Raw genomic sequence first — 27,377 nt, forward strand, 5'->3', positions numbered from 1 at the left:
CTCATCCAGTAATTGTCGACTTCTTGACTGAATGAAAGGATGTCTGAAGACCCAGCCTCCTCTGCCCTCCATGGGAAGTTCACCTCTGAGTTTTCTGCTCTTCCCCTGGGCCCCCTGCCACTTTGCCCAGTGTCCTGGCATCCTAGGAATTTCCCTGCTTGCTCCGGGGAGGACTTTTCATGCTGGAAGGTTTTGCAAAATAAGACCGCTTTATCAGAATCCTGTTGCGTCGGAGAATGTTCCTGGCTCATTGACGTTTACAGTGTGTAACCGATTTTATCGGAGGAATGTTGTTTGGAATGGAATGGTCCTTTCAGATGGGCAGACAAGAAACGGAAGGTCATTCGAGGACCCACCCCAAGCTGTCTAAGTGGTTACTCCGGGTTGCTGTATGTGATGCTTGGGAGCCTGGCCAAGCTGTGAGCAAGCCTTCCTCCCTGGAGGAGGTCCCTGCAGTCTGCGGTCTGCAGCGGGACTGTGGTGTTTATGGCTCACCTTGGCCTTCAAGGCAAATGCACCAGCGGGTGGAGGCAGAGCGAGGGTTCCCTAGGCCTGGGGTCCAGCAAGCAGCCCGGCTCACCGGGATAACATGAAACCATTCCTGATATAGCAGAAAAGGGACAGTAAGGCTTCTCCTGAGAGGTCAAAAACAGGGAGATGGGTTTGTTCTTTTAGTTCTTTTGTCAAAATCCCAAGGCACTCTGTTTCCATGGCTCTGAGCAAAATGGTGCTGGTGGGAGGGTGGGGCTTGAATTCTCGCTCCTCTGTTGTAACCCCTAGTGTTGCCAGGGTCAACAGCTTCTGTCTGAAAGGGTTCTTGTACTGAGTGGGATGTAGAGACTGGGACAGGAAGGGGAGGTCATGTGAGGTCAGAAGTCTTTGTTCCTGGTGGGAGGGAACCTACCCCAAAGTGGGAGAGGACTGAGGTGTCCCTGCTCAGGCCAGGGATGCTGGACACTGGTCAGCAAAGAGAGGCAAGTTGGGAACAGCTCGTGCTGCTGGGCACTCTGAAGTAATTTCTGTGAGCCCTTGAATGGGCTGGGCATTCTAGCACATTTCTCACACTCGCTCTGATTTCCAAACTTCTTCATTGTGGTGGGTGGAACTGTGTCCCCAAAAAGCTATGTTCAAATCCTAACCCCGGTCCCTGCAAATGTGACTTTACTTGAAAAGGTCTTTGCAGACATAATCAAGTTAAAAGGAGATTATCCTGAATTAGGCTGGGCCTAAATCCAAAGGCTGTTGCGCTGCGAAGAAGGCCATGTGAAGACACGGATACAGACACACGTGAAGGGGCGAAGGCCATGTGACCAGAACGATGTGCGGACACGCCAAGGAGCACCAAGGCTCGCTGGCAACCAGCAGAAATTAGGACAATGCAAGGAAGAATTCTCTCCTAGAGCCTTCGGGGGGAGTGTGGCCCCCTTGGCACCTTGGTTTTGAACTTGGGACCTCCAGATCTGAGGGAGGATACATTTCTGTTGTTTTACTCTACCATGTTTGTAGAGTACTCTGGCACTCTGCTATAGCAGCCCTGGGAAAGAAATTATATTCGTGTTCCTCCAGACTTCCAATCCCTTAGCTCCCCTGCTCCCACTCCAGTCCCTCCACCCTTAGCAGATAGCCTTGTATTTGCTATTTTACAAAGAAAATCGAAGTCCTCAGCCAGAAACCCAGACCCCTTCGCTGTGCCACCCTCTCCTCTCGCCCTCCCTCCAAGGCCAGTCCCTCTGCCTGCACTCCCGAGTCTCAGAACCCTTTATCCTGCCAACCACCTTTTCTCTTTCTTAGAGCTTTCATTTTCTCTCTCCCATGTATACCCTTTCCATGTTCAAATTCTTCCCCTAAAAGCAAGAAAAACTGCCCTACTCCTTCATTCCCCTGTGGCTGCTATCCTGACTCATTCTTCCCCTTCAAAGCCAGACTCTCTAGAGACTTCATTTCTCCGTCTCCTGCTCCTCCCTACTTGCTCTTTTGCTGTGTCTGCTCCAATTGCTACGCCGACACCTTCCTTATTATGGCCACGGGGGACTTCCATGTTGCTAAAGCCAATGGGTGTTTTCGGTCATCACCTTACTTGACCTTCTGTCAGGGTCACGCACTGTGAACCACCCCTCCTTCCCTTTGCTCCAGTGACATGACCTTCTCCTGGGCTTCCTCCCACGTCTGTGTGGTTCCTGCCCCGGCTCCTCCCGGTTCAGTCTCCTCACCCCAGCCATTTCATGTCGCAGCACCAGGGTTCATTTTTACTTACTAGAGTGTTCTCTATTCTCGGTGCTCTCATTCCCTTGTAGGCAGATCTGGACCTCTCCTCTCAGCTCCGCATCTGCACATCTGAAGGCACACTTGACATTGCCACTCGGATGTCTGAGTCACCCAGACTCAAGTCCAAAACAAAGTTCATGATCTTAACCTCAAAGATCCAGTTCTCCTCCACCGTTCCCTCTCCTTGGGAACGGTGCTACCATCCATCCAAACATAAAGGCCAGAAACTCGGGAAATCTTTGACCTCTTCTCCCACATCCTCCACATCCATCAACATACCTTGTGGATTTTGCTTCCTACAATCTCAAGTCCATATTCTTCTGTGTACTGATCTCTATCATCCTTGTCCAAGAATGATCATTTCTCACTTGGACTTCAAGAGTTCAGGCATCAGCTCTCATGTCTTTCTAAGTCCTTCCCCACATCATAGCCAGAATAATGATTTCCAATTGCAATTCATGTCAATCCTCACCCCTTTCTCTTCTCCACTCCCACCTTACCCTACCTCCCCAACTTGAAACCTTAAAATGGCTTTCCTAAATTCTTAAGGTAAAGCAAAAACCTTTAAAATGGGCTGTGATGGTCTGTGGGACCTGGTTGCTATCAGGATCTCCAACCTCACTTCCCTCCACACTCTTTCTTACCTATGCTCCAGTCACATGGGTTTTCTTTTGGTCTTTTAAATGTATCCCAATTCTTCCTGCCTCGGGACCTTTGCACATACTGTCCCTACTCTCCCTTGCCTGATTTTCAGCCTGCATATTAATGGCCTACACAGCTTTCAGATGGTGGCTCAATCTCATGTTTACAGGGACATTGAAGAACCCCCCCCCCCAAAAAAAGTATTCTCTTTTATGGCACTTTCTACAGTGACAAGCTTCCGTTTATGTTCTTTTGATTACTGTCTGTCTTCTGCAAACCTTTAAGGTCTATGAGGTCTGAGACTCACCCAAAAACTAGAACAATCCTAGGCACAGAGTAGTCGCTTAGTAAATACTAGTTGAATGACTAAAAAAAAGATAGAAGGTAGTAAGTTGGGTTCTGGGAATACAAAGATGAATGAGGCATGGAACTTCCCAGAAAGCAGCTCACAAATTGGGGGTGGGAGGGTAAAGCAGATGAGAGGATGACTAAACAGACTCAGGGTGTAATGGGGCGATGAGCACATAGCAGAGGTCAGAGGAGACAGTGATGCCTGGGTCCAGCCCACCACCCCCAGATGAAACTCTATGCAGGTGTCTGTTGGCTGATATCAGCCCTCAAGGATCCTGGTCCTGGGAAGTCACTGCTTTGCAGCCGCCCCTGCACCCCAGCCATGGCCATGCCACCCCACACTGCTATGAAATCTACAGGGCACTGTCCTCAGGAGCTAGGCACACTTCAGGCCTGTTCAGGGTGCAGTGTTGTTAAAGGCTCTGGTTACAGTGTGGAGTGCTTCAGTCAGAAGAATTCTATGCCTTCTGGACGGTGACCTCATCGTATCCTCAGCCAACCCGGGGAAGCAGCAAAGGGTAATGATTTCTCTCCCCACTCTACAGGTGGGGAGACTGAGGTCAATGGAGATCACTGGACTTGGCCAGGGAGTGAGAACAGCTTGGGAACAGAACTTGGAGGGAACCCAAGGCCCCCTCTCCAGGATCCGCCAACCACACCAGTTGGCAGAGGAGAACTCCTCAGGCCGAGGACAAGCTGCAGCAGGAATCTGCAGGCTTGTTTACTTTGGTGCAGAAGGACATTTCATCACCTCTTGGAACCACAGAATGCTAACGCAGATGGGCCCTCAGAGATCATCTGATTCAATACCCTTGTTTTAGGCAGGAGGAAACTGAGGCCAGAGCAATGAATCTCCTTTGCCCTCCCTTTCCTTTCCCTGCCCTACTGATAGTGAGTAGTAGGGCAGAGACTCCTAGCTGTCTACCCAGATCCCTTTTCCCCTTCTTTGTCTCTATGCCTAGGCTCTATTTCCTAGACTCCTTTTCAGTTTGGGGAGCCACGTGACAAATGTTCTTTCTGGTAGGACGTGAGAGGAAGGGCCGCGTGGCACGTTCAGGCCCAGCCCTTTCAAACCTCCCGTGCTCACATCTCCGTGTTCTTTCCATGTTCTTTCGACTTCCGGCAGACTGGGATGTCAGTTCCAAGGGCAACTTCAGAAACTATACATTATTAGAGAAGGACAGATCGGCCATCATGTGGGTCCTGGGGAACGCTGTGTGGAGAAGAGCCACACGCTCACCTGAGTGTCTACGGCTGCCAAGAGAACCAGAAGAATAAAACATTGGGGGGGGCGCCTGGGTGGCTCAGTGGGTTAAGCCGCTGCCTTCGGCTCAGGTCATGATCTCAAGGTCCTGGGATCGAGTCCCGCATCGGGCTCTTTGCTCAGCAGGGAGCCTGCTTCCCTCTCTCTCTCTCTCTGCCTGCCTCTCCATCTACTTGTGATCTCTCTCTGTCAAATAAATAAATTAAATCTTAAAAAAAAAAAAAAACATTGGTCACACGAAGCTGCAGCATTTGGGGGAGGCCAATTCAGCACTGCAGTCTGGCCTAAACCCAATCTAGCTCACACAGCAGCCGGATAAGCCCCTGCAAAGCTCCCACTACAGGTATCTTTGGGTGGTGAAGACACAGGCTGACTGTGGAGCTCACTGTCGACCACTTTGGAGGGCCCCCACTCCCACCTCTGGAGAGGTTAGGAATGTCTGCCTCCTGCCTCACTCAGTCTGGGAACCGGGTCCAAGCCAGCTCCCCAACAGATTCATTTTAGATCAGTAGATGCCCAGGGCTGGGATGGATCTGAGATGTCATCTGATTTCTCCCCCTGGCTCCAGTAAAGGCCTCTTCCAATCCATCCAAAAATCATGTTTCAATTTTTATATCCCTGGGCAGAAAACACCACAAATGTCCTTAAACGCCTGTCTCTTACCTCCTTGCTACGGTGTCAGAAGGCTTTACTGAACCGTGAAATACCAGAGCTGGAGCATATCCTTAGCAATTATCTCAGGCAATCTTTGTTTTACAGATAAGGAGACTGAGGTTTGGACCACACAGTTAAACAGCAGTCAAGTCAGGAAGGCCCAGCTGACTGTTCTTTCTAAAGTTCTCTCTGTCTCCAACTCTCTCTTGCTGTTTTCTCTTCTTTTGTCCTAGAAGGTGATAGAAAAGTGCCCAGGGCCATTTCACTGTGATCAATCTTTCCACATTCTCCTGGGTCTCCCCCTTCTCATCCCCAGGGGAAGCACTTCCCAGCTGATGTGAGTTTGGCTGTTTCTCTTAGAAGACAAAGAGAAGATTAGGGAGAGACAATCTGGGATGCCCAGAAGTGAGGGACATGTCCCAGGTGCATGTTTGCTCCTTGGGCCTTGGTAGTCAATGCAGACTCCCTAGGGATCTCTGAATCTACACAAGAAGCCTGTAAGGGCCATTAAACCCTTGAATGTCACTGGTTGCCAGGGAGGGCAACCTGTGCTATGGGAAGAGTAAGAGGAAGGGAGGGTGTGGTGGTGACCAGAACTTCTGAGCACAGTGTCTTGGCCTGTTGGGGCTTGTCTGGCTGCATCTGGGCAGCTGGGCAGCTCTGACTGTTAATATGAGAGTAGGATCCTAAGAAGTTGAGCTGGGGCCACGAGGGCAAACCAAGTTACTTACGGGGGATCATTGTATGGTCCTTTCTTGGAAAGACCTGGAAATTCCATGTGAGAGCCCTGGCAAGTTGGGTTTGTTTTGTGGTTCTTTACAAATGGAATAAAATAAAACCAAATGGTTACTCTCCATTCCCCTCTTTAAGGTGAAGTTGTTTATACACGGCATCCTTTATGTTTTCTGCCAAGTGACTCATTTGGACTGAATCACTAGAAAGTGGGCCTAGGTCCATCTGCAGCTGCTCTGGACACCATGATCTGCTCATTGCCCTGGAGGTGGGGGTCATGGAGCTCTGGAGACAGCAGAGAGGAGTGAAGAAGTGGGGTGGGGTGGAGAGTCAGGCTTGAGAGGGAAGGCCATACTCATAGTTTCCTAACTATCTATCTCGTCTGGTGGCTGAGGAGTCCCAGATGAAACTGACGAGATTCTCCCAAGAGCTCCAGTATTCATTTCAGTTGAGACATCATCTAGGTTATTGCAAATTCTGAATTGTGGGACCAGAATTAATAATGCCACACAATCCTTCACAGGTAAATCTCTTAATCTTTGGGTCTAGCTTCAGAATTTTGACCAAATTATTTTCCCATTTTGAGCCCCTTTTTCTTCAACCTAGAAATAAAGAGACTAGCAGTCCCTAAAATTTAGACATTTTTTATCCTTTATTTACCGGGAAGGAAAGGGATATGGACACAAATGGAACTTTATTTGCCAAGAAATTTTATTTTCACTGAATCTTTGAATCTCTCCCCTGAAAGTATTCATTTAAAATTCAGCAATCTCTTTGTGTCCCTTTGTTTAATTTTCTATCTGCATCCCCTTTTCTGATTATGAGTTTGCCTAGCCATGCCCGAATTCATTTCTCTTTTCCCGGTGGCCTGTTTGGGTGTCCTGGAGGTGACATTTCTGCAGAACTCTTGGTGTGAGCCAAAGGCAGTGGTCCCATGGGGATGGAGTCCAGGCTTGAGAAGGCTCTGGAGAATAAGGTGACTCCCGCGTTGGGCACAGGATGAGGTGTTAGGCTTGGCAGCAGCGAACCCAGCACCAGCCTTGGGGCCTGGAGGAGGAGTGGTGGTGGTGGGAGGGGAGGGTGGCAGTTCCAATTAGCTAGGGGCAGTGACCTCGCGTGGTGGCGAGAGGGGAACAGGTTCCACTTCTCTCACGCACCAAAGCACTTTGTACAATCTGGTTAGTGCTAACCACATCACCCAGTACCCGCTTTTCATCCACTTACTGGGCATTCAAGGAGTTGGGAAATTCCGGTCCCGATTGGGAGGACTCGGTTTTTCTGATTTTTCTCCCAATGGCAGAGCAACCCTAATGGGGGTGGGGAGGGCGTGTGTGTGTGTGTGTGTGTGTGTGTGTGTGTGCGCGAAAGAGAGAGAGAGAGAGAGACCAAAGTTGGCCGGCTGTGCGGACCTCACCCCGCGGTCCCCGGCCGGCCCCCGCCCCCTTCCTGCCCTCTCCCCGCCCCCGGCCCGGCCGCGCTCGGCGGGTGATGTCAACCCGAGGAGGAGCCGCCCGCCCGCGGCCCGCCCGGGCTAATTAGCATGTAGCGGCGCCGGGGCCGCCTCCGCCTCCGCCGCGCCCGCCCGCCCGGCCCCGGCAGCCCGCGGCTCCCCACAACTTTTGAGGCGGGGACTGCGCTCGCTGCCTCACTTCGCTCACTTCCCCGGCTTCGCGCGGCGCCCGCCGCCCGCTTCCCTCGCACCCGCGGCCGCCCCGCGCCCGCCCCGCGCGCCGGGCATGTGAGCGCGGGCGGGCGCCGCCACCATGGCCTCGCCGCCGCTCCCGCGCCCGCTGCTGCTGCTGCTGCCGCCGCTGATGCTCCTGCTGCTGCTGCTGCCGCCGGCCGCCCCCGGGACGCGGGGTTCGCCGCCCTCGCCGGTCCTCCGCGCGCTGAGCGGGGCGCCCCTCGCAGGAGCGGGGCTGGCGCGGCCGCCGGGGCCCGGTCCCGAGCGCGAGCTGCCGCCCACGCCGCCGCCGCCCACGCCACCCCGGGAGCGCCGCGGGCTCGCGTCCCCCGGCCCCAGCCGCACGGCCCTCGGGCTGGCCACCGCCGCACGCCGGGGACCCTCGCGCCGGGCCCCCCGAGGCGGGAGCGCGGGTGAGTGAGAGCCGCGGCCGGGCGCCGAGGAGCCTCGAGCTGGGGGGCGTGGGCGCGCTTCTGGGCCGCATCCCCCTCCCTAGGCCCTCCTGCGAGCTCGGTCCCGGCCGGGGCCCCCCCGCTGACCCGGGTCCCTGGTTGGGGGGTGGGGGTGGCCCAGGGGTGGGCAGCCTGGGAGGGCGGCGAGCGGGAGAGTGGCTTTCCTAGACGCTTTCGCCAATGGCGGGACTGGGGGTGTGACCGGCCTGTTCTCTCCCAACCCCTTGGAAGAAAACTTGTCTTCCATGGTGCACCCCAGACCTCTCCCCGCCAACACCTCCCTTTGAAAAATAGAAAAGAACCGACCCCCCCCCCCCCCAACCGCAAACCTTCCAAAAGTGCTTCTCCCACCTGGGAGGTGATAACATCTTCCCGTCAATTCCCCAATTCCATTCTTTTCCTGTAGCTACACAGAAATGGCCTCTCCAGGTACAGAGCCTAACTTTTAAATATAAATACCTGATTTTTAAGGGTTCTAGCCTTGAGGATATTGGAAAGGACAAAGGATGTAGTTGGAAACACAACGCTCTACTGGTTCACTCTAAAAGCAGAGGAGGGACTGGGGCGATGGTATGGAGGTGGGGGGTTGCAAGGGCAAACCCCTGCAGGGCAAACAGTGGCACTGGACTGTCCCTGAGCCTTTCCTCCCCCCACCTCTTTCCTTTCCCAATGGGCCTCTGCTCCATTCATAGCCACTGCCTATCCTGCTCAGAAAGGGACCTGCCCCCTCTCCTCTGGACCTCTTTATGCATTTTCTTCTTTAGATCTGGAAGAAATGGTTAGGACCCAGTGGAATTCCAAACACAATACCATTGTGACATTGGGAATGTCACCGCTTTTGATCTCAGTTTCTCCATCTGTGAGATGGAAGTGATGATTCCTGTTCCCCCTAGCCTCCTAGTGATGGCATGACAAAATGAAAGTAAAAATAAATGACAAGTGCTTTGAACAGTCAGCAATGTGGTGGTGTTAGCCATTGCCTTCCTGTGAGTGACACAAGGCATACCCTCTCTCTCAGGGTCATTCTGGAAAAACAAGGTTGCTGGCAACACCGGTATTGATTTGAATTTTAGGTGAAGTTTGAGAAGATTTCCTTTTCCTAATTGGCACTTCATTTAAGTTTATCATATCACACACACTATCTGGTATAGGAATTAGCTGGCTTCATTGAACCCAGGGATGCTTCCCCTACTTAAATAAGAAAAAAGTTAAAAAAAAAATGGTCAGACCCCCAATAAAAACTCAACTCCGTATTCACTAGTATTACCGTCATTGCAGAATGCTTTGTCCTTGTGAATTTCTAAGCCACTGGCCCAAGACTGAGAAACTCGAAACAGTAAGGAAAGGGAGGGGGAAAGAAGCTTTAGAAGACCGATCAGAGACTTACCCACTGTGACTGACTTCAGATGACTTACATCGTACATTGTTTTAAGTTCCATGGGAAGGAATAAACATGAAAGAGAACATTCCCAGGCTTTCCCACACTAGAAAAGTAACTAAGGAACACTGTGTAGTATGTTGTGAGTTTTCTAAGTGGAGACGGAGTACAGGGGATCCAGTCCCTTCCAGAGGAGACACCCAAGAGCTGGAGGGCAGGTTTCACTGGTTGGTGGTCAGGCATTCTTAGCTGCGGAGTCCCATCTTATTAGGAATGGGTGGAGGGATGCTGATTTGTGGGGACACTGGCTGGATAAGGCTTGCACTCCAGTCTCCTTCCTTTTCACAGCTGGGTATCCCTACACATCACAGAAAGCTGGGCCTTACAGGCAGAGGGATAGTGGAGGGAACTGGCTTAGGGGGATGCAGCAGGTAAGAATTAGGGCTGATCTCTTTTGCTGGTTAGACATCCCCCTGCCCTAAGGGACCCACACTTCTTCCTAGGTGTGGCAGTAACACTGCTAGTCTTGGCCTTGCAACATTTCCAGTTTGATACATTTTGGAAGCTGAGAGCCATGGAGGCCTGGGGTGCATGAGGCTTTGGAGGAATGCACTGGGAGTCCCCAGAGCAGGTAGCAGGAGCCAGAGTAGTCCAAAACTTCCCCTACCTAAGTGGGTCTCTCCTGGCACCCCCCGCAAAGCCCACCCAAGTCATGCCTGCTCTTCAGCAGACCTAAGGCTGGATCTCAGGTGGGATGTTAGAAAGGTGAGGTTAAGAGAGGAAATTGATTACCTGTTGAAAACTGCTAGAAGCTACTAACCGTGGCTGAGGATCCAACATGACCTGTGCTTGGTTTCTAGTGGTGGTTCAAACAACATCACTTAGAGGGGAAACGGCAATGAACAAGAGAGCCAGCAGTAAGTGATTTCTGTGAGTCTGTAGTAATGTCTTTGTGTTTGGGGGAGGTGCTCGCTCCTGCTGGTAATGAGCCCCAAGTCTTAGAAATAATGTGCTTCATTTGATTGTTGGGGAAACTGCCTGCAGCCCCTTCTGCTGTGGGCATACCAGTGGTCAGTGCCTGGCACTCATGGCTGGGGCTTCTGGATACGTGTGTGTCAACAGCAGGGGCCGGAGATGTCCTTTTCTTCCTTAGGGGCCATTTCTAGCCCTTTTCGTCTTGGCAGAGGGCAGGACTCTCGCTGCTGAGTACACATACTTGTGTTCCATCTGTGGGGTGTTTGGCTGCCTTCGTCGGCAAGTCCCCTACTTGTGTACCCACCTATCACCCTGCTGACTTGTTCAGATGAAATTCGTGGCTGGTGTTTGAGCTGGTGGAGATGGAGAAGATGCTAAGTCCTAGAGATTTTCTTTTTCTTGGTGTGTGTATGTGTGTGTGTGTGTGTGTGTGTGTGTTTAGACAACTTAGGACTTCCTGAGCCACAGCTCTGAGTGCTTAAGTGTATATGCCTTGATTTTTGTGTGCTCTGTGGACCATGCTTTAATTGTGAGATCTGCAGATGAAAGGGGATGAAAAAGGCTTAAGTCTTAATGAGAATCAATGCAAAAGGAAAGAACTTTTCCCACCCAAAGGGGAAATGACGCTGAGTAGCTGAGCAGCCAGCCCAAGGAATAATAATCTTAGAAAAATGCAGCTCCCTGGAGCAAAGGAAGCGCTGTGAGCCTGGCCCCTCCTTACATAGCTGTCCCCTGAAGTGCTCTAACTTTTCAGGCCAACTAGCCGGAGCTGCAGGGAGAAGCATGACACGGGGCAGCGGCCCAGGCTGGGCTGGCGGGGGCCCCAGAGGGAAGAGCATGTGCTGAGGCTGGGAGGGGTTGTGGTGGGGATTCCTGAGAAGCCCACTTGCGCAGTATGCACGCTGCTCCAAATAAAAGGAAGTGTGTGGGGAAAGGGATTTTCTGTGGCGTGAGTGTGTGTGTGTGTGTGTGTGGTGTGTTTGGTGTGTTTAAAAGCCATATCCTTTTAACCTTGCAAGAGCCCTTTTACTGCTTCCCTCGATGGGCGTGCAAATGCTGAACTGGTATTTTCTGCCCAAGACCCGAACCATGTGGGTAGAGGAAGAACAAAAGAGGTCTGGTGCCCAGCATACCTAGGCTTGGGGGGCTGGGGAAGGAACCTGTGCGGTCCCCTGTGACTTCAGCGGCCCTGCTGTGCCAGCTGGGAGCTGTGTTCTTGGGGCTGACTTGCTGCTGTCTCAGAGATTCTCACAAAGCGAGCAGAGAACAGATGGCAGTTGTGGTTGTTAGCCGCTTGCTGCCTTCTTCCGTGGCTTTGCTCTGCCCACCCTACTTTAGGGAAGGAGACCAGTTTGGGGTTGTCCTTGGACTTGCAGCTTTGAGCACCAGTGGGGTCTGGTTGGCACTTTCTCATTTAAGCCTCAGAAAAGTCCTGGAAGGGAGAGCCCTGCTCCTTCACAGTGGTCGGAGCGGAAGCCTGGTGAGCTTGGATCACACAGTACATGGAGGAACCAAAATTCAGATGGGTTTGACCAGATTCATTTGTTCTCACCACGGTTTGAGAATGGTGCAGCCTCGGTCTTCTCGATGGGATCTCCAGGACCAGTGCAGCATGCTGCTTCCTCTCTTCCTTGGTCCCTTGCTCCTGCCCTTTCCTGGAGATCAGGGCACAGAGGCAGGAGGAGGCTATGGAAGTGGTGGTGGGTGGGGACAGGCTGTCCTACAGAGTAGAGATCCAAACAAAAAAAAATCTTTTTTGGAAATTGCTCAAGACAAGACCATAAGTCTGTCTACATGTATGAAATGTCATTTGATGTAGATATGATGAATTGTGCCCTCTCCGTGTGCCAGTCCATATGGTATTGATGGCAGAGGTTACGCCATTAATTATGGGCCCTGCCGAAATGAGTTGATGATGTTCTCACTGGGCTCTGTGCTGGGAATGTAGCTGATGTTATGCGGCAGCTGTTACACAACCGCGTTCACTAGGAGGAGAGGTTGGATGGTACCCCGATTCAGAGGTGGTGAAATTGTTTTCTTTCTAACGGCTGTGCATGCCCTCTCCGACCCATTCCCTCTTCATCTTGCACAGACAGAACAAAGATGTTTCTATCCTGGCTTTTCCCTCTTCTTTTGTTGTAGTGGGGCCGATGTGTCAGGCTGTGTCAGTCTGGCTAATCTGTAAACCAGAAAGCACTGATAGAGTCCTTTCTATGTGCGGGGAGCTCTGCCAGGTAATGTGGAGCCCCCCACAGACGGGAGTCTTGTTGGGGCACCAGCATCCACGCTGGAACCAGTAAAATGATGGTGTGTTAGTGATCCAGAAAGGTCACAAGGAGATCACACTGATTGAAGGAATGGTGTGGAGAGAGGTGACTGGAGAGGTGGAGAGGCTGCTGGGGGCCGGAAACGTGGGCAGGAGGAGAGTGTGGACTGGGATATGGATAGCACAGAGAGGGTAGGGTATTGGCATCAGCAAAATCCCACATACTACAAAGCTCAAGACCGACTCTTACTCCCTCTCCTTCCTTTCCTTTTCCTTCCCTTCCCTTCCCTTCCCTTCCCTTCTCTTCCCTTCCCTTCCCTTCCCTTCTTAAAAAATTTATTTTAGGGATGCCTGGGTGGCTCAATTGGTTAAGCACCTGCCTTAGGCCCAGGTTGTCATCCTGGGGTCCTGGGATCGAGCCCCATGTTGGGCTCCCTGTGCAGCAGGGAATCTACTTCTCCTTTTCCCGCTACCCCCCCCCACCACTTATGCGCACTCTCTCTGTCAAATAAATAAATGAAATCTTTTTTAAAAAATTATTTGAGAGAGGGGAACCTGGGTGGCTCAGTTGTTGAGCATCTGCGTTCGGCTTGGGTCATGATCCCAGAGTCCTGGGTTCGAGCCCTGCATCGGGCTCCCTGCTCGGTGGGAAGCCAGCTTCTCCCTCTCCCACTCTCCCTGCTTGTGTTCCCTCTCTGGCTGTGTTTCTCTCTGTCAAATAAATAAAATCTTTAAAAAAAATTATTTGAGAGAGAGAGAGAATGTGCAGGGGTCATGAGGGGTAGAGGGAGGGGGAAGGAGAAAATCTCCAGCAGACTCCCCACTGAGTAGGAGCCCAGCTAGGGGCTCCATCCTACAGTCCCGAGATAGTGACCTGAGCTGAAATCAAGAGTCAGGTGGTTAACTGACTGAGCCACGCCGGTGCACCTGAAAAGCTTGACTTTTCAATTGGAACTGGTCAGTAGCCACGAAGTCCAGGGAAGAGTGCACCTGTTAGGGTCCAGAGTGAAGTGGAGTGAAGACCAGACTGGAAAGGTGGATTCGGGCCAATCGTAGAGGGCTTTAAAGGCCTGCTTGCAGCGTTTGTTTTCATCTGAGGAGCCTCTGAGAGCTCTTGAGGAAGGAGCAGTACTGTTTGCTTGGTCAGTGTTCCTTTGTGCTTGGAGCTGGGGCTCGCAGATGAACCACACGTGGGTCTGTCCTTCCTACAGTCCGGGACTTAATTCAGAAATCTGGGAATGCTAGCAGGCAGCTTATCAGCATGTTGGGAGGAAAACACTGAAGGCATGGACTAGAATGGGGGCAGTGGACATGGAAGGGAGCAAAGCAGGGACCATTTACAGGAGGACGGCCGGAGAGCCTGGTGATTACCTGGCCGAGGGTATGATGGCGACAGGGTCTTAAATGAGAAGCTGACAAGCATTCAGCATGTGTCTCCTTCCTCACCCTCTGCATCTTTGTTCTGGGGGAGCAGGGAGGGGACTCCAGTTGCTTCTGCTTCTCCACAGATTGCAAATCTGACCTCACAATCTCCACGGCTCTGTTTTGCTCTCCCTGCCTCCATGCATGTTCTCCCTCTGATCCTGTTCACAGGGCCCAGGGCAATCTTCTTAAATGTAATTCAGGTCACCTCACTCTCAGGCTGAAAACCCTCCAAGGGCTTTGCATTGTACTTAGAATAAAATAAAATAAGATAAAATAAAATATCCAGACTCCATGCTGGATACCAGGTCTGCAGCCCCTGCCCTGCTGACTCTCCAGCCTCTTCTTGGCTGTATCCCCTTCTAACCATGCCAGGCAGTTGCATATAACATTCCAGACCCCATTCTGTCCTGCAGACTGGGTGCACGGTGTGTGCAACTGTCCTCTAGGCAGAAGGAACAGCCAATGCGAAGGCCAGAATAAGCTTTCATGTCTTGGGTTTGGAAAGAAGGAAGGCTGCTGTGGCTAGATCACGTAGGGTCCTGAGAACCACGGTAGGACAGTCAGATTTTCTTGGCCCCATGAGGGGTTTTAGCAGAGGAGTGATGTGGAGAGGAGACTGGGAAGACAAGGCAGGAAATGAAGGTGGGAAGGCAGGGCTAGTTCAGTGCCTGACACATGGTAAGCACTCATGGTATTTGTTGAGTAAATGGATGCTAAAGGGAACCATTTATGATAAAGGGAAAATAGGTCCACATATAAAAATTGGAGGTAGAAAGAAGAACGCATGCTTGCAGTAATATTTCTCTGACTGAGCAGCCCTCATGTTCTTGGATCTTTGAACACGGGATGGGCAATACCTTCCTCATACTTTACCTCTCAGTGCAATAGGACAGTGGACTGGACGGTCTACTCCAGCCGAGGGAGAGCGCAGACGGCAGGGGGGCTGCGTCATTACTGTGGGGCAGTCTGGGGTGCCTGGGCTGGGGTGTTGCCGTGGTGGGGGGGGCTGTCTCTGGAGTTCGGGGTTTAGATGTATGTCTCTAGTGTGTTTGTCTGTTGCTTGCATTCCTGCTCCCTTATTGGCCCAGGAGCCCTCAGAAGGCGAGGATGCCTCTCCCTGTCAGTCAGGGGCCCCCTCCTCTCCGACATGTTTCCTCTGGAAGCCTGCCTTGCTGTCAGTCAACAGTGAGGCCGTGAGGTGACATTTTTGATTGAGGCTGAAGACAAAGTGCGAGCATTGAGGTATTTTCAAGCTGCATCATCATCTTTGCCTTTTGAAAAGTGTAACATCAAAAAATAATAAAATAAAAATCATAACTTTTATTTTTTCTGATTATGTAAGTTTTTTTTTTAAGAACTTATTTATTTATTTGACAGACAGAGATCACAAGTAGGCAGAGAGGCAGGCAGAGAGAGAGGAAGGGAAGCAGGCTCCCTGCTGAGCAGAGAGCCCGATGCGGGGCTCGATCCCAGGACCCTGGGATCATGACCTGAGCTGAAGGCAGAGGCTTTAACCCACTGAGCCACCCAGGCGCCCCAGATTATGTAAGTTTTATATGTGTAGCATATACGATTTGGAAGTTACAGAAAAATGAAGGCAGCAAATGAAATATCACCTATATTCCAACTACTAGAAGCATATTAAACCATTAGCAATTATTATAGTTCTCAGTTATAAGGAATATAAAAGTATATATTTCAAAATAGGATACACAGGGGTGCCTGGCCAGCTCAGTCGTAAATCATGTCTTGATCTTGGGGTTGTGAGTTTGAGCCCCACGGTGTAGAGCTTACTTAAAAAAAAAAATAGGATACACACCTCCACAGCCCCCCCCATATATATGACACGTGTATATTTCTGTATGATATCCAGAAAGGATACGTCCCATTATAACTTTTAGCTATGTCTTTATTGGCTATATAACTGTTTCCAATTTTTTACTGTCATAAATAATGCTGTGATGAACATATTTGTGCATCAGTTTTTATATTTGTCTCTGATTATTTGCTTAGTGTTAATTCCTGGATGTGGAAATTGTTAAAATTCCTGACCCTACTACCAAACGGTACCAGATTATTTCAACAGCTTTGTATGATTATGTAGATCTCACCACACCCTGTGTATTACCAGGCAGTTTGATTAAAACACAGTACATTTCTCCTGCCTTTCTTTTTTATCCAGATGTCTTCAGATAATGGCATATGTGTGTTTGTGTGTGTGTGCGTGTGCGTGTGTGTTGGGTGTGGCCCATCATAACATCTCTCTACTAACCACATTTCTGGAAGTTTCTGGGCTCCATCTCATTCTGTGGTCTGAATCAAGTTGAAGAGAAGATGTTTTGGTGGGTGACTGACTCTGCGGGGCATCCAACTAGCAGGAACATGGCGGACACCGCTGATGGAGGTGGGTTCCTCCAGAGCGGGCAGCGGCCCTCCGCCGTGTTGTGTTAGGGGGGCTCTGTCTGGGCAGGAAGGCAGCCAAGCCAAATGCTGTGGGCAAAGTGGCCAGGCAGAAGGGAAACACAGTATTTTAGAAAGAATGCAAGATTTGGGGTGGGGCAAGAGAATGCCACAGAGACCTTGTATCTTTCTAAACGAGAGTCATTTCATTGGCAATAATTGATCCTTTAAATTGTGACATACAGGGCAAAATTAGATTTCAGTTTTCAGTCTATAAAAACATTTTGAGAATTCTCTTTACCTTCAGAGAATCTTAGACTGTCTGGGTTTGAAGGGACCTTTATAAAGCTTTCTTGGGGTGCCTGGGTGGCTCAGTTGGTTAAGCCCCCAACTCTTGATTTCAGCTCTGGTCATGGTCTGGGGGTCCTGAGATGGAACCCTGTACTTTGTGCTGGGTGTGGAGCCTGCTCAGGATTCACTTTCTCCCTCTCCCCTTTCCCCTCCTCTCCTTCTCTCTCTCTCTCTCAAAAAAGCTTTCTTCATTCATTAAATGATGGACTTATTTCCAAACTAAGTAGGGAAAAAGGCTCTCACTCTTTCGACTCATCTACCCTGGTTGATTTCTAGCCAAAGTGAATAAATTTTACTTTGTGCTCAGAAACTTTTGGTCTCTTTGTTCAGGACATGGTACAAGATTAGAGGTTACCTTAGATTGGGAGATATCTGACAAATCCAGACGCTTCCAATGGAGTGATGTGACTGGCTGCATTTCACAGACACAGTTGTTCCTGGAAAAGTTCTGGAAACCAGGGAAGCAATTTCACAACCATGACAGTGACAGAGCTATAGCTCATTGTGGAAGTGATGCAACAGCAATGGGAGTGGCGGGAGGCACCAGAAGGTTCAGGTGTCAAGGCTTGGCTCTGCCTCTTAGACATGGGGTAACTTTGGGCCTATTGCTTCCTGCTCTGGGCTTTCCATTTTCTTATTATGAAATAAAGTTTGGTCCATCCCATGCTGAAAGCTTTATTTCTAAGGGTATCAGGTTTATCCTGTGAATACATTCTGACTTCCATGATGCTGGTCTGACATGTGAGGAGACTCAACACCTGGCTTCCTAGCTGAGAGTCCGGGAGCTGTGGAACCTGTGTGAGGGACACCTGTGAGCCTGCTGGACCTCTAGCTCCTTGAGAGGAGGACTGGGTTATACCCGTCTTCAGCCTTGGCCCAGGAGCATCTGTCCAGCTGGTGGCGACCCACTACCCAGGTGATACTGCAGCAGCACCAGCTCCCACGTGACCTAGGGCTCCTGTCAGAAGATCTAAGGAGCTGCAAAGCCCATTCTAACTCCACACACGCTGTTAAAAATGGACATATTCTTTTTGCTCTATACTTTGGTTCTGGGATACCTGAGCTTCATGGTTTTCTCCTGGCTTTCCCACCACGTAAGAATGTTCGAGGAAGGCTACCGGGTCAGGTGGTGTGCCAGGCAGGCTCTGTGTTCTCCACTCCTGCGGTTGCGGGGGCCTCGAGGGGCGACTTGGATCTCACTGGAGACCCTGAATAACAGCAGCCCCCGTGTCTCTGCTGGGAAGGAACTGGGCTACTGAAAGTACGGAGACAGATTTGACATGTGTGACAGATTTCTGCTCAATGTCTTTGATAAGTCGGGAGATGAAGACCAAGGAGGAAGACAGGTGACTAGAAGAGGAGGAGGCCAGGGTCAAGCTCACTGGCTGACCCTGGGCCATCCTTGTCCATGTGAATTGAAGCAGTCCCTTTGGAGGACAGAATAGCGGGAATACAGGAGAGAGACACCCGGTTGGAATGGTTGGACATTGTTCTTTGCACAAGATTGTTACTAGTGATTATCATGAGTTAGGCTAGTACTGAAAACCACTCCATTTTTCCTTTCCTTAGTGGTAGAGGGAGATGGAAACAGCTCAAGCTGGGCATGAATGTCATTCCTGTAGCCTCTGGGCCACCAGAACTTTTGTTGTGCCATGCAGTGAGACATGTTCTGGAATCATCTCTTGCCAGGGTGTGGATAAGAGCCCTGTGGCTGGTCATGGACCTGGGGAGGTCCAGGCTTGGAAGGCAGGGAGCCTCAGTTCAGACTTGCAGGCTGGGGGACCTCGGTGGGTTACTCAGCCTCTCTGTGACTTTGGTTTCTTATCTGTCAAAGGGGCTATTAGTGGGCCCTACTTACGGAATGTAAGTGTCCTCTATCCCTGTGAAACAGATTGCTTGTTGCTGGGGCAGGGGAGCTCTGTAAATTCTGGGGACATGGTGATGCTTCTGAAACCAATGCCTGTCTATCCTGACCTTTGTATTGATGACAATACACCCTTCATCTCCAGGTTCATTGGATGGTGGACAAGTTCCAAATGCAAAGGGCTCAAGTCCACCTTCCAAGGACATTTGTTCCTTGATCCGCCCACCCTGACCCTGGGCCCTGCCAGCCTCACTTCTTGGTATTCCTAGAAGTTTCTCTCCATCCTTAGCTTCCAATGCAGGGAGGAAAGAGCAAGATTTAAAGACTTGAAGATGGGGGCGCCTGGGTGGCTCAGTGGGTTAAGCCGCTGCTTTCGGCTCAGGTCATGATCTCAGGGTCCTGGGATCAAGTCCCGCATCGGGCTCTCTGCTCAGCGGGGAGCCTGCTTCCCTCTCTCTCTGCCTACCTCTCTGTCTACTTGTGATCTCTCTCTGTCAAATAAATAAATAAAATCTTAAAAAAAAAAAAAAAGACTTGAAGATGGAAAACTAAGTGCCACCAATAGAGCCCTCACCCATAATCATCTGAAGAGACTGGCTTAATTAGGATTCAATAAAAGCAGTATGTGAGGGGTGACTTAAAAATAATAGGCCTTTAAAATCAGAGTAGGACCTCTGGGGCCAAAGGGTAGACCTCCTTCAGGTCAGAATCTTTAGAGGTTATTGCCGCAGCCCTCAAAAAGCATTTGAAGGAGTCGGGAGTGACCTGTGGAGCCAGTGTCTCGGTCACCAGCAGCTCACAGGTGTTTTCTTTGTCCTTAAACCTCATCCCGGAACCAAAACGGGGTCACGTATCTCAGTCTCCTGCATCAGTCATTAGATTGGACTTTGGATTTTTGTCTGTTTCCAGAATAACCCACATCCATTACCAGGGGATGGAAATGTGTCATTATTCAGGAAACTCAAGACTGTTCCTTAGGCTCTGTTAAAGATGAGAAGATCTTAGGAAATAGCTTGAGGAGTAACAGTGTTATTGGAGTAAGTATGGTCTTAATGGGGTCTCTTCCAAGAGGACCATGTTCATTGGCAGGTGATTTCCTGTGGTTGACTGGGAATTACATAGAATATGGCCATGCCTGGCGGTGACGGCATGCTGCTGTGTGTGGCCACAGGCAGGGTTAGGACAGAGAGATGCCAGTGGCAACTCACGACCTCTGACGGTCTTAACCCCTTCGCCTTCTAGCTAGGCCCGGGGCATCTGCCTCATGTCCCTGGGTCTTCCTTTCCCTGTTTAGAATCGGGGCTAATGATACCTCTCCTGCTTCCTTGACAAGGCTCTCCAGGAGGAGGAGGAGCAAATATAATTATGACTGTGAATGCACTTTAAATGCAGACACAGTGACTAATTTGAGTCAGAATACAGTGAACTGACTATGAGCCGGGCCAGGCATCCCATCTCTGAGACTGTTGTCATATCTGCAAAAATGAAGACTATACTGCCAGTTCCGTCCACCTCACAGTGCTGCTGTCAGGGTGAGATGAAAGGTCATCCACGTGAAGAGGCATTGTAAGCATGCATCGGGCCTTACTATTATTACTCCGGGTAAGGAGAGTCTTCAGCAAGCAGGTGCATGTCGGCAGATGAGTAGAAAGTAGGAGAGGAGGGAGAGAGAGAGAGAACATTCTAGAAAATCTTACTGGCCTCTTTTCAGTCTGCCATCTCTGTCCTGTCAGTGGCTTCGGGTCTGGGTGACTAGCTCTTTCATCTCCTCTCCCTCCTACCAAGTGGGATGTTCTTCACAGGCCTGCCCTTGACCTTTCACCTGCAACTCAGTTTAGTGAGTATTTACTGAGCACCTCCTAGGAGCCAGTCTCTCCTAAAGGATGTAGAAATATGACAAAATAAATTATAGTTGTATAAGAAGATAAAACAGTAGTTGAGAGGGAGCGAGTTCTCTAGGGAAGGCTTCTTGGAAGTGGTGTTCTCTAGCTGGTTGTGAGGAACGAGTCAGATTTTGCTAGAAGCCCGAGGGAAAGGGAGGGCATTTAGGTAGAGAGGTCCACAAACCAGAGGCATGGAGGGAAGACACAGCATGGCTTCACCTGTTTTCTCTGAGGGGGTGATTCTCATAACTACCTTTCTTCTCTTCAGATATCCGGGTCCCTGCCTTCAGCCGCCTGCCAAACATGTACACGTGTATCGTGGTTCACTCTCAACACAATGGATAACCATTATAAACGCAGACATGTCACCCCTTCCTCCCCAAGAACCTGCCCTCCCTTTGCTTGTTTATGGTCCCATTAGTTTCTCCATCACACATTTAGAGCCTCGACTATCTGTATCTTACAGCTTTTTCTTACTCACACGGAATCTACCGACTCTTCCCCCTTTCCCTTGCTTTTTTCTTCTGATCCTGTCCATACACTTAATTCCTTTTGGACAGTGGGCCCCATAGGCTGCCAAGATATGATACTTGGGTCCTGAAACGGCAATTTGAGTCCAGGGGTCCTCAGGGAGATGCCTTGGAAGCCCACCTGAGGAGCCCTGCCTGTGTCTCCCTGGCTTGCCCTTTAAGACTAGGTTGCCATTTCCCTGTAGCTCTTTGTCTTTTTGTCTTTGTCTTGCGCTTTCCTTTCTCATCCTTCATTTTTTTTTTTAATTTCTGGGTTTTGGAGGTTTTTTTGTTTGTTTGTTGTTTTTTAGGTTTTTTAGATTGATCTTTGGAGTCAGACAGACCTGGGCTGGGGTCCCAGTGTAGTATTTGCTATGGAATCTTGGGCCATCTACTTGATCTCTCGACACCTCAGTTTCCTTATCAACAAAATGGGGGGTAATAATGGCACCCACCTGCCAGGGTTGTGGTGAGGATTGACTGGGACAGTCTGTGTGAAATGCCTGGCATGGTGCCTCGTCCGGGCTGCTGTGGTCATCATTGTCGTCATCACTGTCATGACCCTGCTTTGGTTATTAGTCTCCCTAACTTTAATCTCTTTTCTTCTCTCTGTAGATTTCTCCCTTCCCTTTTTGTTTTATTTCTCTTTCCTGTCCTCTTCCTTTCTTCTCCCTTGATTTTCTCTCTTTTTCTTAACTAGCTGGGGCATACAACTGATTTAAAAGATTGGTTATGTTTGAATTGAGTGTCAAGTTTCCCAATCTTAATTGTAAAAGCCTCTTAGTAAACTTCATTTTTTAAAGATTTTATTTATTTATTTACAGAGAGAGACACGGCAAAAGAGGAAACACAAGCAGAGGGAGTGGGAGAGGGAGAGGCAGGCTCCCTACCGAGCAGGAAGCCTGATGCGGGGCTCGATCCCAGGACCCTGGGATCATGACCTGAGCCAAAGGCAGACACTTAACAACTAAGCCACCCAGGTGCCCCGCCTATTAGTAAACTTTAGATTTTGGTCTTTAAATAGGTTTTATTCATGCAGCCCCAAGGGCTCCGACGGGGCTGGCCATGAGAGCACCCCACCCCGGGACAGGCCATGACAGCCCTGTCCTGCTCACTTCCCCTGCCCCTCTCAGCAGGCCCTCCATGCTGCGGCATCATCCCACCGTGTACATCTTCTAACACAGTGAACTTTCCAGACAAGTGATGTTGCTTGAATTTTCTTAGAGTCCTGGGCCCCGTCACACAGGGCTACAGAGCAAATTCACGGCAGGACTTAGCCGAAGTCAGGGGGCCACGCACAGCGTGAGAAGGCCCAGGGCCGCATCTCATTTCGTCCTCCCGCCAGCCTCCCTCCCACCTCCCTCTTCCTCCTCGGAACCAGGATGTTTTTCCTTTGGCCTTTTTATTGTTTTGCCAAGCTGGCGGCCCTCCTTTGGTGGAGCTCTGCCACCGGGCTTCCTCTCTGGGTGTGAGCGAATGTTAGGGTGACAACACGGGAGACAGGCCTGCTTCCTTGTCTCCCCCCAGCTTCACTTCCAGGCACCACAGACCCCCTTCTCAAAACTGCCCCTGCCCAAGAGCCTCCTCTTCAGCCCCTCTGCTGGGTGTTTATTTTCAAAGGATGAGTGGGGCAAAGAACACTGGGGCACCAGATAGACGTGCCCAGAGATGAGATAGCACCGCCCCCCACCCCGCAGAGAGAGGCAGAGAGCCTTATTTTACTTAACTTAATTGAGTGGGAATCTTCTGATCTGACCCCGGGGCTTTTTCTCAAGGCCTTTTTTTTTTTTTTTAAGCCTATAGAATTATTTTTAAAGCAAGGAGCATGAGGTCAGTCACATCGGAGTCCTCCTTCTTCCTCTCCTGTCGAGGTTGGCCTGCTTCCCTTCTTAGCACCCCCAGGCCACCTCAGAGGCGATTGTGTTTCTGGAAGCCTGCCCTCAAACTCAGGGGCTCCAGGCCAGCCCCACCCCAGGTCACGGCTCAGTCCCCCAAGCCTGCCTTGCTCCCCAGAGGATGCTCAGCTAGACAAAAGCGGACTGTCACAGGGAGGGGAGGATAAGACGCCTGGTGAATTTTATACTTCTCATTACCAGAGGCTGTTCCAGGGGGATCTGTTTTTAAAAATCAGATCATTGGGTCTCAAGTCTAAACACTTCTTAAATGTGTACAGTTTTTCTTAGGGCTGCTCCTTTCAGGGCAAGAACGAGGAAGGAAATGAAACTCCCTGAGAGCCCTGGACAGTCCCCGATCGAGGGCTGCCTTTTGTTCACACCAACTCATTTGGCTCCTAAACGTCCTCCACCCAGAATCATTACATCCGCAGCAGTGTTTCAAAACACAGCTCAGAGCAGCTGAGCCGAAGTAGGCGGCTACCCTCCGGTGAGATCGAGCCACCTTCCTTCCATGCCCCCAAGGTTCCTGCCTGCTCCTACATCTCCCACCTGCTGGCCATCCGGCAGGAAATCCCCCTCATTGGGTGGATTCCTGGGGTGAAGGCGGTGATCTGGAGAGAGAGTGCAGCCGTGGAAGGGAGGATGGGATTCCGGTCCTAGCTGTGCACCTTCCAAACTCCCACGGCACCTTCTCTGCCCAGCTGCATGGCTTCTCACAGCCCAGGGCCATCGGCATTGGCATCATTCAGCTCTCTTGAAAGCAATAGGCCCCTTGAGGTAAAGTCCACAGTGTCTTATGTGTGGTTGATGCTCAATAAAAATGTTTTTTCTCATTGTAGTAAAATATACATAACAAAGAAGTCGCCATTTTCACCGTTTTCAAGTGTACAAGTTCTTGGCACTGAGTACATTCATAATATTGTACTCCCATCACCACCACCCATTTCTGTCTCATCAGCCCAGATAGGAACTCATTAGGTCAGGACTCCCCATTCTTCCCTCTCTTCAGCCCGTGCAAATCTCTGTTCTGCTTCCTGTCTCTGTGACCTTCCCTCTTAACTGTACCTCATGTAAGTGGAATCATATAATACTTGTCCTCTTGTGACTGGCTTATCTCACCTAGCATGATGTTGTTGAGTTTCATTCATGTAGCAGGTGTCAGAATTTCCCCCCTTTTTAAGGCCAAGTGATACCCCGTTGTATGTAGAGAGCCCATGTGGCTTATCCATCCCTCCATCAATGGACACTTACATTGTTTCCACCTTTTGGCTATTGTAATAATGCTGCAGTGAACATGGGTGCCCAAACATCTGTTTGGTTCCTTGCTTTTAATTCTTTCGTGTGCGTACCTAGCGGTGGAATTGCTAGATCATATGGTAGTCCTATGTTCAAGTTTTTAAGGAATGGCCAAACCATGTTCTGCAGTGGCTGTACCATTTTCTGTTCCCACCAGCAATGCATGAAGGTTCCAATTTCTCTAAGTTCTCACCAACATTTACTTCCCTTTTTCTTTTTCTTTTTCTTTTTTTTTTCCTCCCTTGATAATAGCCGTCCTCATGAGTATGAAAGTAAACATTTTTTTTTTTAATTTATGAATGCCACTCACTGGCTGTATTGTGGACTTGGAACTGTTCCTGCCCCTCTTGGGCCCTGTTTGTCATCTGAGGTCAGACTACTTGGTTGCTATGATTCCTAAGGGCAGGGGTCACTTTCGGAGAGGGATGGGGGCACCAAGGTTAACCCTGGCAATTTCCCAACTTCGGGTAGAATGAATGATGCAAAACACTGTGGATGCTAGCTAGCGAATCAGGCTTCATGCCACAAATTAGTTTGGGAAGAGCTGGCTGAGCTTCTCTCTGTCCCCATTGGTTTCATTTGGGTGTGGTCAACTAGCAAAGACCCCAGAAAGAAGGTGTGGGTCCCTGTTCTCCACTCTGCCACTTAGTTTTGGGTTACTCCAGGCAGGTGACCTCAGTGCTGGGTCTTAGCCTTCTTTTCCTAAAATCGGGCAAGAATTCCTATCTTACCTGCCACTCAGAATGTCAGGATGTAACAGGGTAATTTAGCCCCTCTGAAATTATCCTGTAAAAAAAGTGCTTTGTAGGGGCGCCTGGGTGGCTCAGTGGGTTAAAGCCTCTGCTTTCGGCTCGGGTCATGATCCCAGGGTCCTGGGATCGAGCCCCGCATCGGGCTCTCTGCTCGGCAGGGAGCCTGCTTCCTCCTCTCTCTGCCTGCCTCTCTGCCTACTTGTGATCTCTGTCTGTCAAATGAAATGAATAAAATCTTTAAAAAAAAAAAAAGTGCTTTGTAGATTGTAAACCTGTGGGATTTCTTCATTAGATCTCTGAGAATAGGGGCAAAATTCCCTTCTCCCATAAAGTTCCTGTGGACAGTGTCCTCCTCCTCTTGTGGTTTATAGACATCTGCCATGACAAAAGGGGAATTAAAAAGGGAGCTTTTTAATTGTAATTCAATTCCTGTGTGAGCAATTGAATCTGAAGAAAATCTTTTCAAGTTATGAAGAAATTCACTATCATTGGTGTAAGAACCCATGCTGTCACCTACAGCCGTGTGGCTAAGAGACACCCAGCTCTCCTGGGTGTTCTCCAAGTTGAGGGATCCCAGGAAAGGTCCAAGGGGAAGCAGAAACAGGAAATTTGCAGCTGGACAGTCAGTGTCTTACTGTTCCAGAACCTTCCCTCATGAGCTTTAACCCCTAAGCAATCTGAGCTTCATCTTCTGTCTGCCAGGTGACACTCAGGAAAGTCCTGAGGGCTTTGTTTGTTGAATCCCTGGCTTTTCAGCCTTTCTTCAGGCCTGGCTGAGCCTCTCTGCTCTGTCCTGGGTACTCATCCCCTCCCGGACTCCTACTTCTAATTCATCCTAGCCTTCCCTGGTCTTCTCTGTTTCCTTCACTGACTCTTCTTCTCCCTCTGATCCAAAGTTCCTCTTAGTTCAGTCCTTGACCCTCACTTTTCCTTTCATACCCCTTATCCTTCCTTATCCTTCCTCCTAATTGACAGTCCCAAATTTTAACCAACCACCTATCAGACATTCCCACTTGGAAGTTATGTCGCTTCTAACTTCCTATTTTAAAAATAGGCTTTTCTTGTCCCTCAAACTCATTCTCCATTCTGCCTCCACTCTTCTTTATTATCATTCTTTCCATGACCCATGAAAATTATCTCTGAGGAGCTGATGTTAGAGGTCTTCTTGCTCAGTCTTCCTGCTAGTAAGTGCAACTGTCCTCAAACCAAGTCCGGCAGATTCCACAGCCCATGTGATGCACACTGTGTCACTCTCAGTGAGGAGCAGGGCAGTACAGATAGGCTTATCGAAGGAATTTGAAGACCAAGGGACACTGTCCTGACCAGCACCCTAAAGCCCTATGTCACGGAATAAGCTGGGATGTGTCAGAATGAGACCTGGGTTCAGATTGTGTCATCCGCCCTTGAGCGCGTGACCTTGAACCCCCACTTAACCTCTCTGCTTCCCAGTGTCCCCGGGTGCCACGATACCCACTTGACCAGCTGTCGTTCTCATTAAATGAGATAAATGCCTGTGAGAACACTCAGCACGTGGTAAGCTAAGTGCTGAACAGACCTTTGTGAAATCTGAATCCAAATGGGAGGAAATGAAAATAAAGGCAGGCTGCTCTCACTCTGTGACACGGAACCTGCGGGAGCCGGGGGTGGTGCCATGTGGGGGCGGGCCGGGCCCTCTGGGAGGAAATCGCCTCTTCAGATGACACAGCATACGCCCTGTACACACCCACTCCACCACTCAGAAACAATGCAAGTTGAAAACCCCCAAATCACGGGGTGGGTGGTGAGGAGTGGACTCTGTAGCAGCCGCTAATTAGGAAATTCTACTCCTGGGCTGGGCCAGCATCCCTGATGTTGGTTTACCAACAGATGTTTTGGAACATTAAGACACTATAGAAGTGGAAGTTGTCAACTTGGGGGTGAAAAAAATAGTCAAAGCAATGAAAGTCTCTTGTTAGCTGAATAGCCATTCATAGTACAAGGGAAAGCAAGGGCCTGACCCAGGGGGCTGAGTGCGGAGGGAAAGATGGTACCTCCAGCTCAAAAGATACCCGGGGAACTGGGACATCTCAGCTCCAGTGTGAGGCTGGTTGGTGTGGCTCGGTTGCCATGGCATGTGAGTCGGGTGTGAGCAATAGCCTCCCACCATCTGGGGAGAGGGATGAGTAAGGTGAAAGGTGCCAGCCTCCGGGGGCCCCTCCCACCTCAGAGGCTACCCCTGAGCGTCTGGGAGCACAGTCTCTTCTCCTCACTCCCCATCCGGCCCAGCCTGCACCGTACCTCCTTGCCATTTCTCCAGGGCCATTTCATTTCTCCATTAAGCGCCAGAGCAGGTTCCTGGG

The 27,377-nt window shown here is 50.2% G+C and overlaps 1 protein-coding gene across 4 annotated transcripts in view; it reads left to right on the forward strand.

The window, feature by feature from the left end:
* The first annotated feature begins 7,499 nt into the window (after positions 1–7,499).
* Positions 7,500–27,377, forward strand: part of HEG1 (heart development protein with EGF like domains 1) — a 90,589-nt gene continuing 70,711 nt past the window's right edge. Inside the window, exons 1-2 of one of the 4 annotated variants that reach the window (XM_047734841.1) lie at positions 7,500–8,005; positions 10,283–10,339. In XM_047734841.1, coding sequence (XP_047590797.1) covers positions 7,672–8,005; positions 10,283–10,339 — 391 coding nt within the window. In that variant the 5' untranslated portion in view covers positions 7,500–7,671. Of the gene's footprint in view, positions 8,006–8,445; positions 8,474–10,282; positions 10,340–27,377 lie in introns of those variants that run through there. The other 3 variants (XM_047734834.1, XM_047734860.1, XM_047734851.1) reach the window with 3 other exon arrangements.

This window comes from Lutra lutra, chromosome 1, assembly GCF_902655055.1.
Source record: "Lutra lutra chromosome 1, mLutLut1.2, whole genome shotgun sequence".
NCBI classification, from domain to species: Eukaryota; Metazoa; Chordata; class Mammalia; order Carnivora; family Mustelidae; genus Lutra; species Lutra lutra.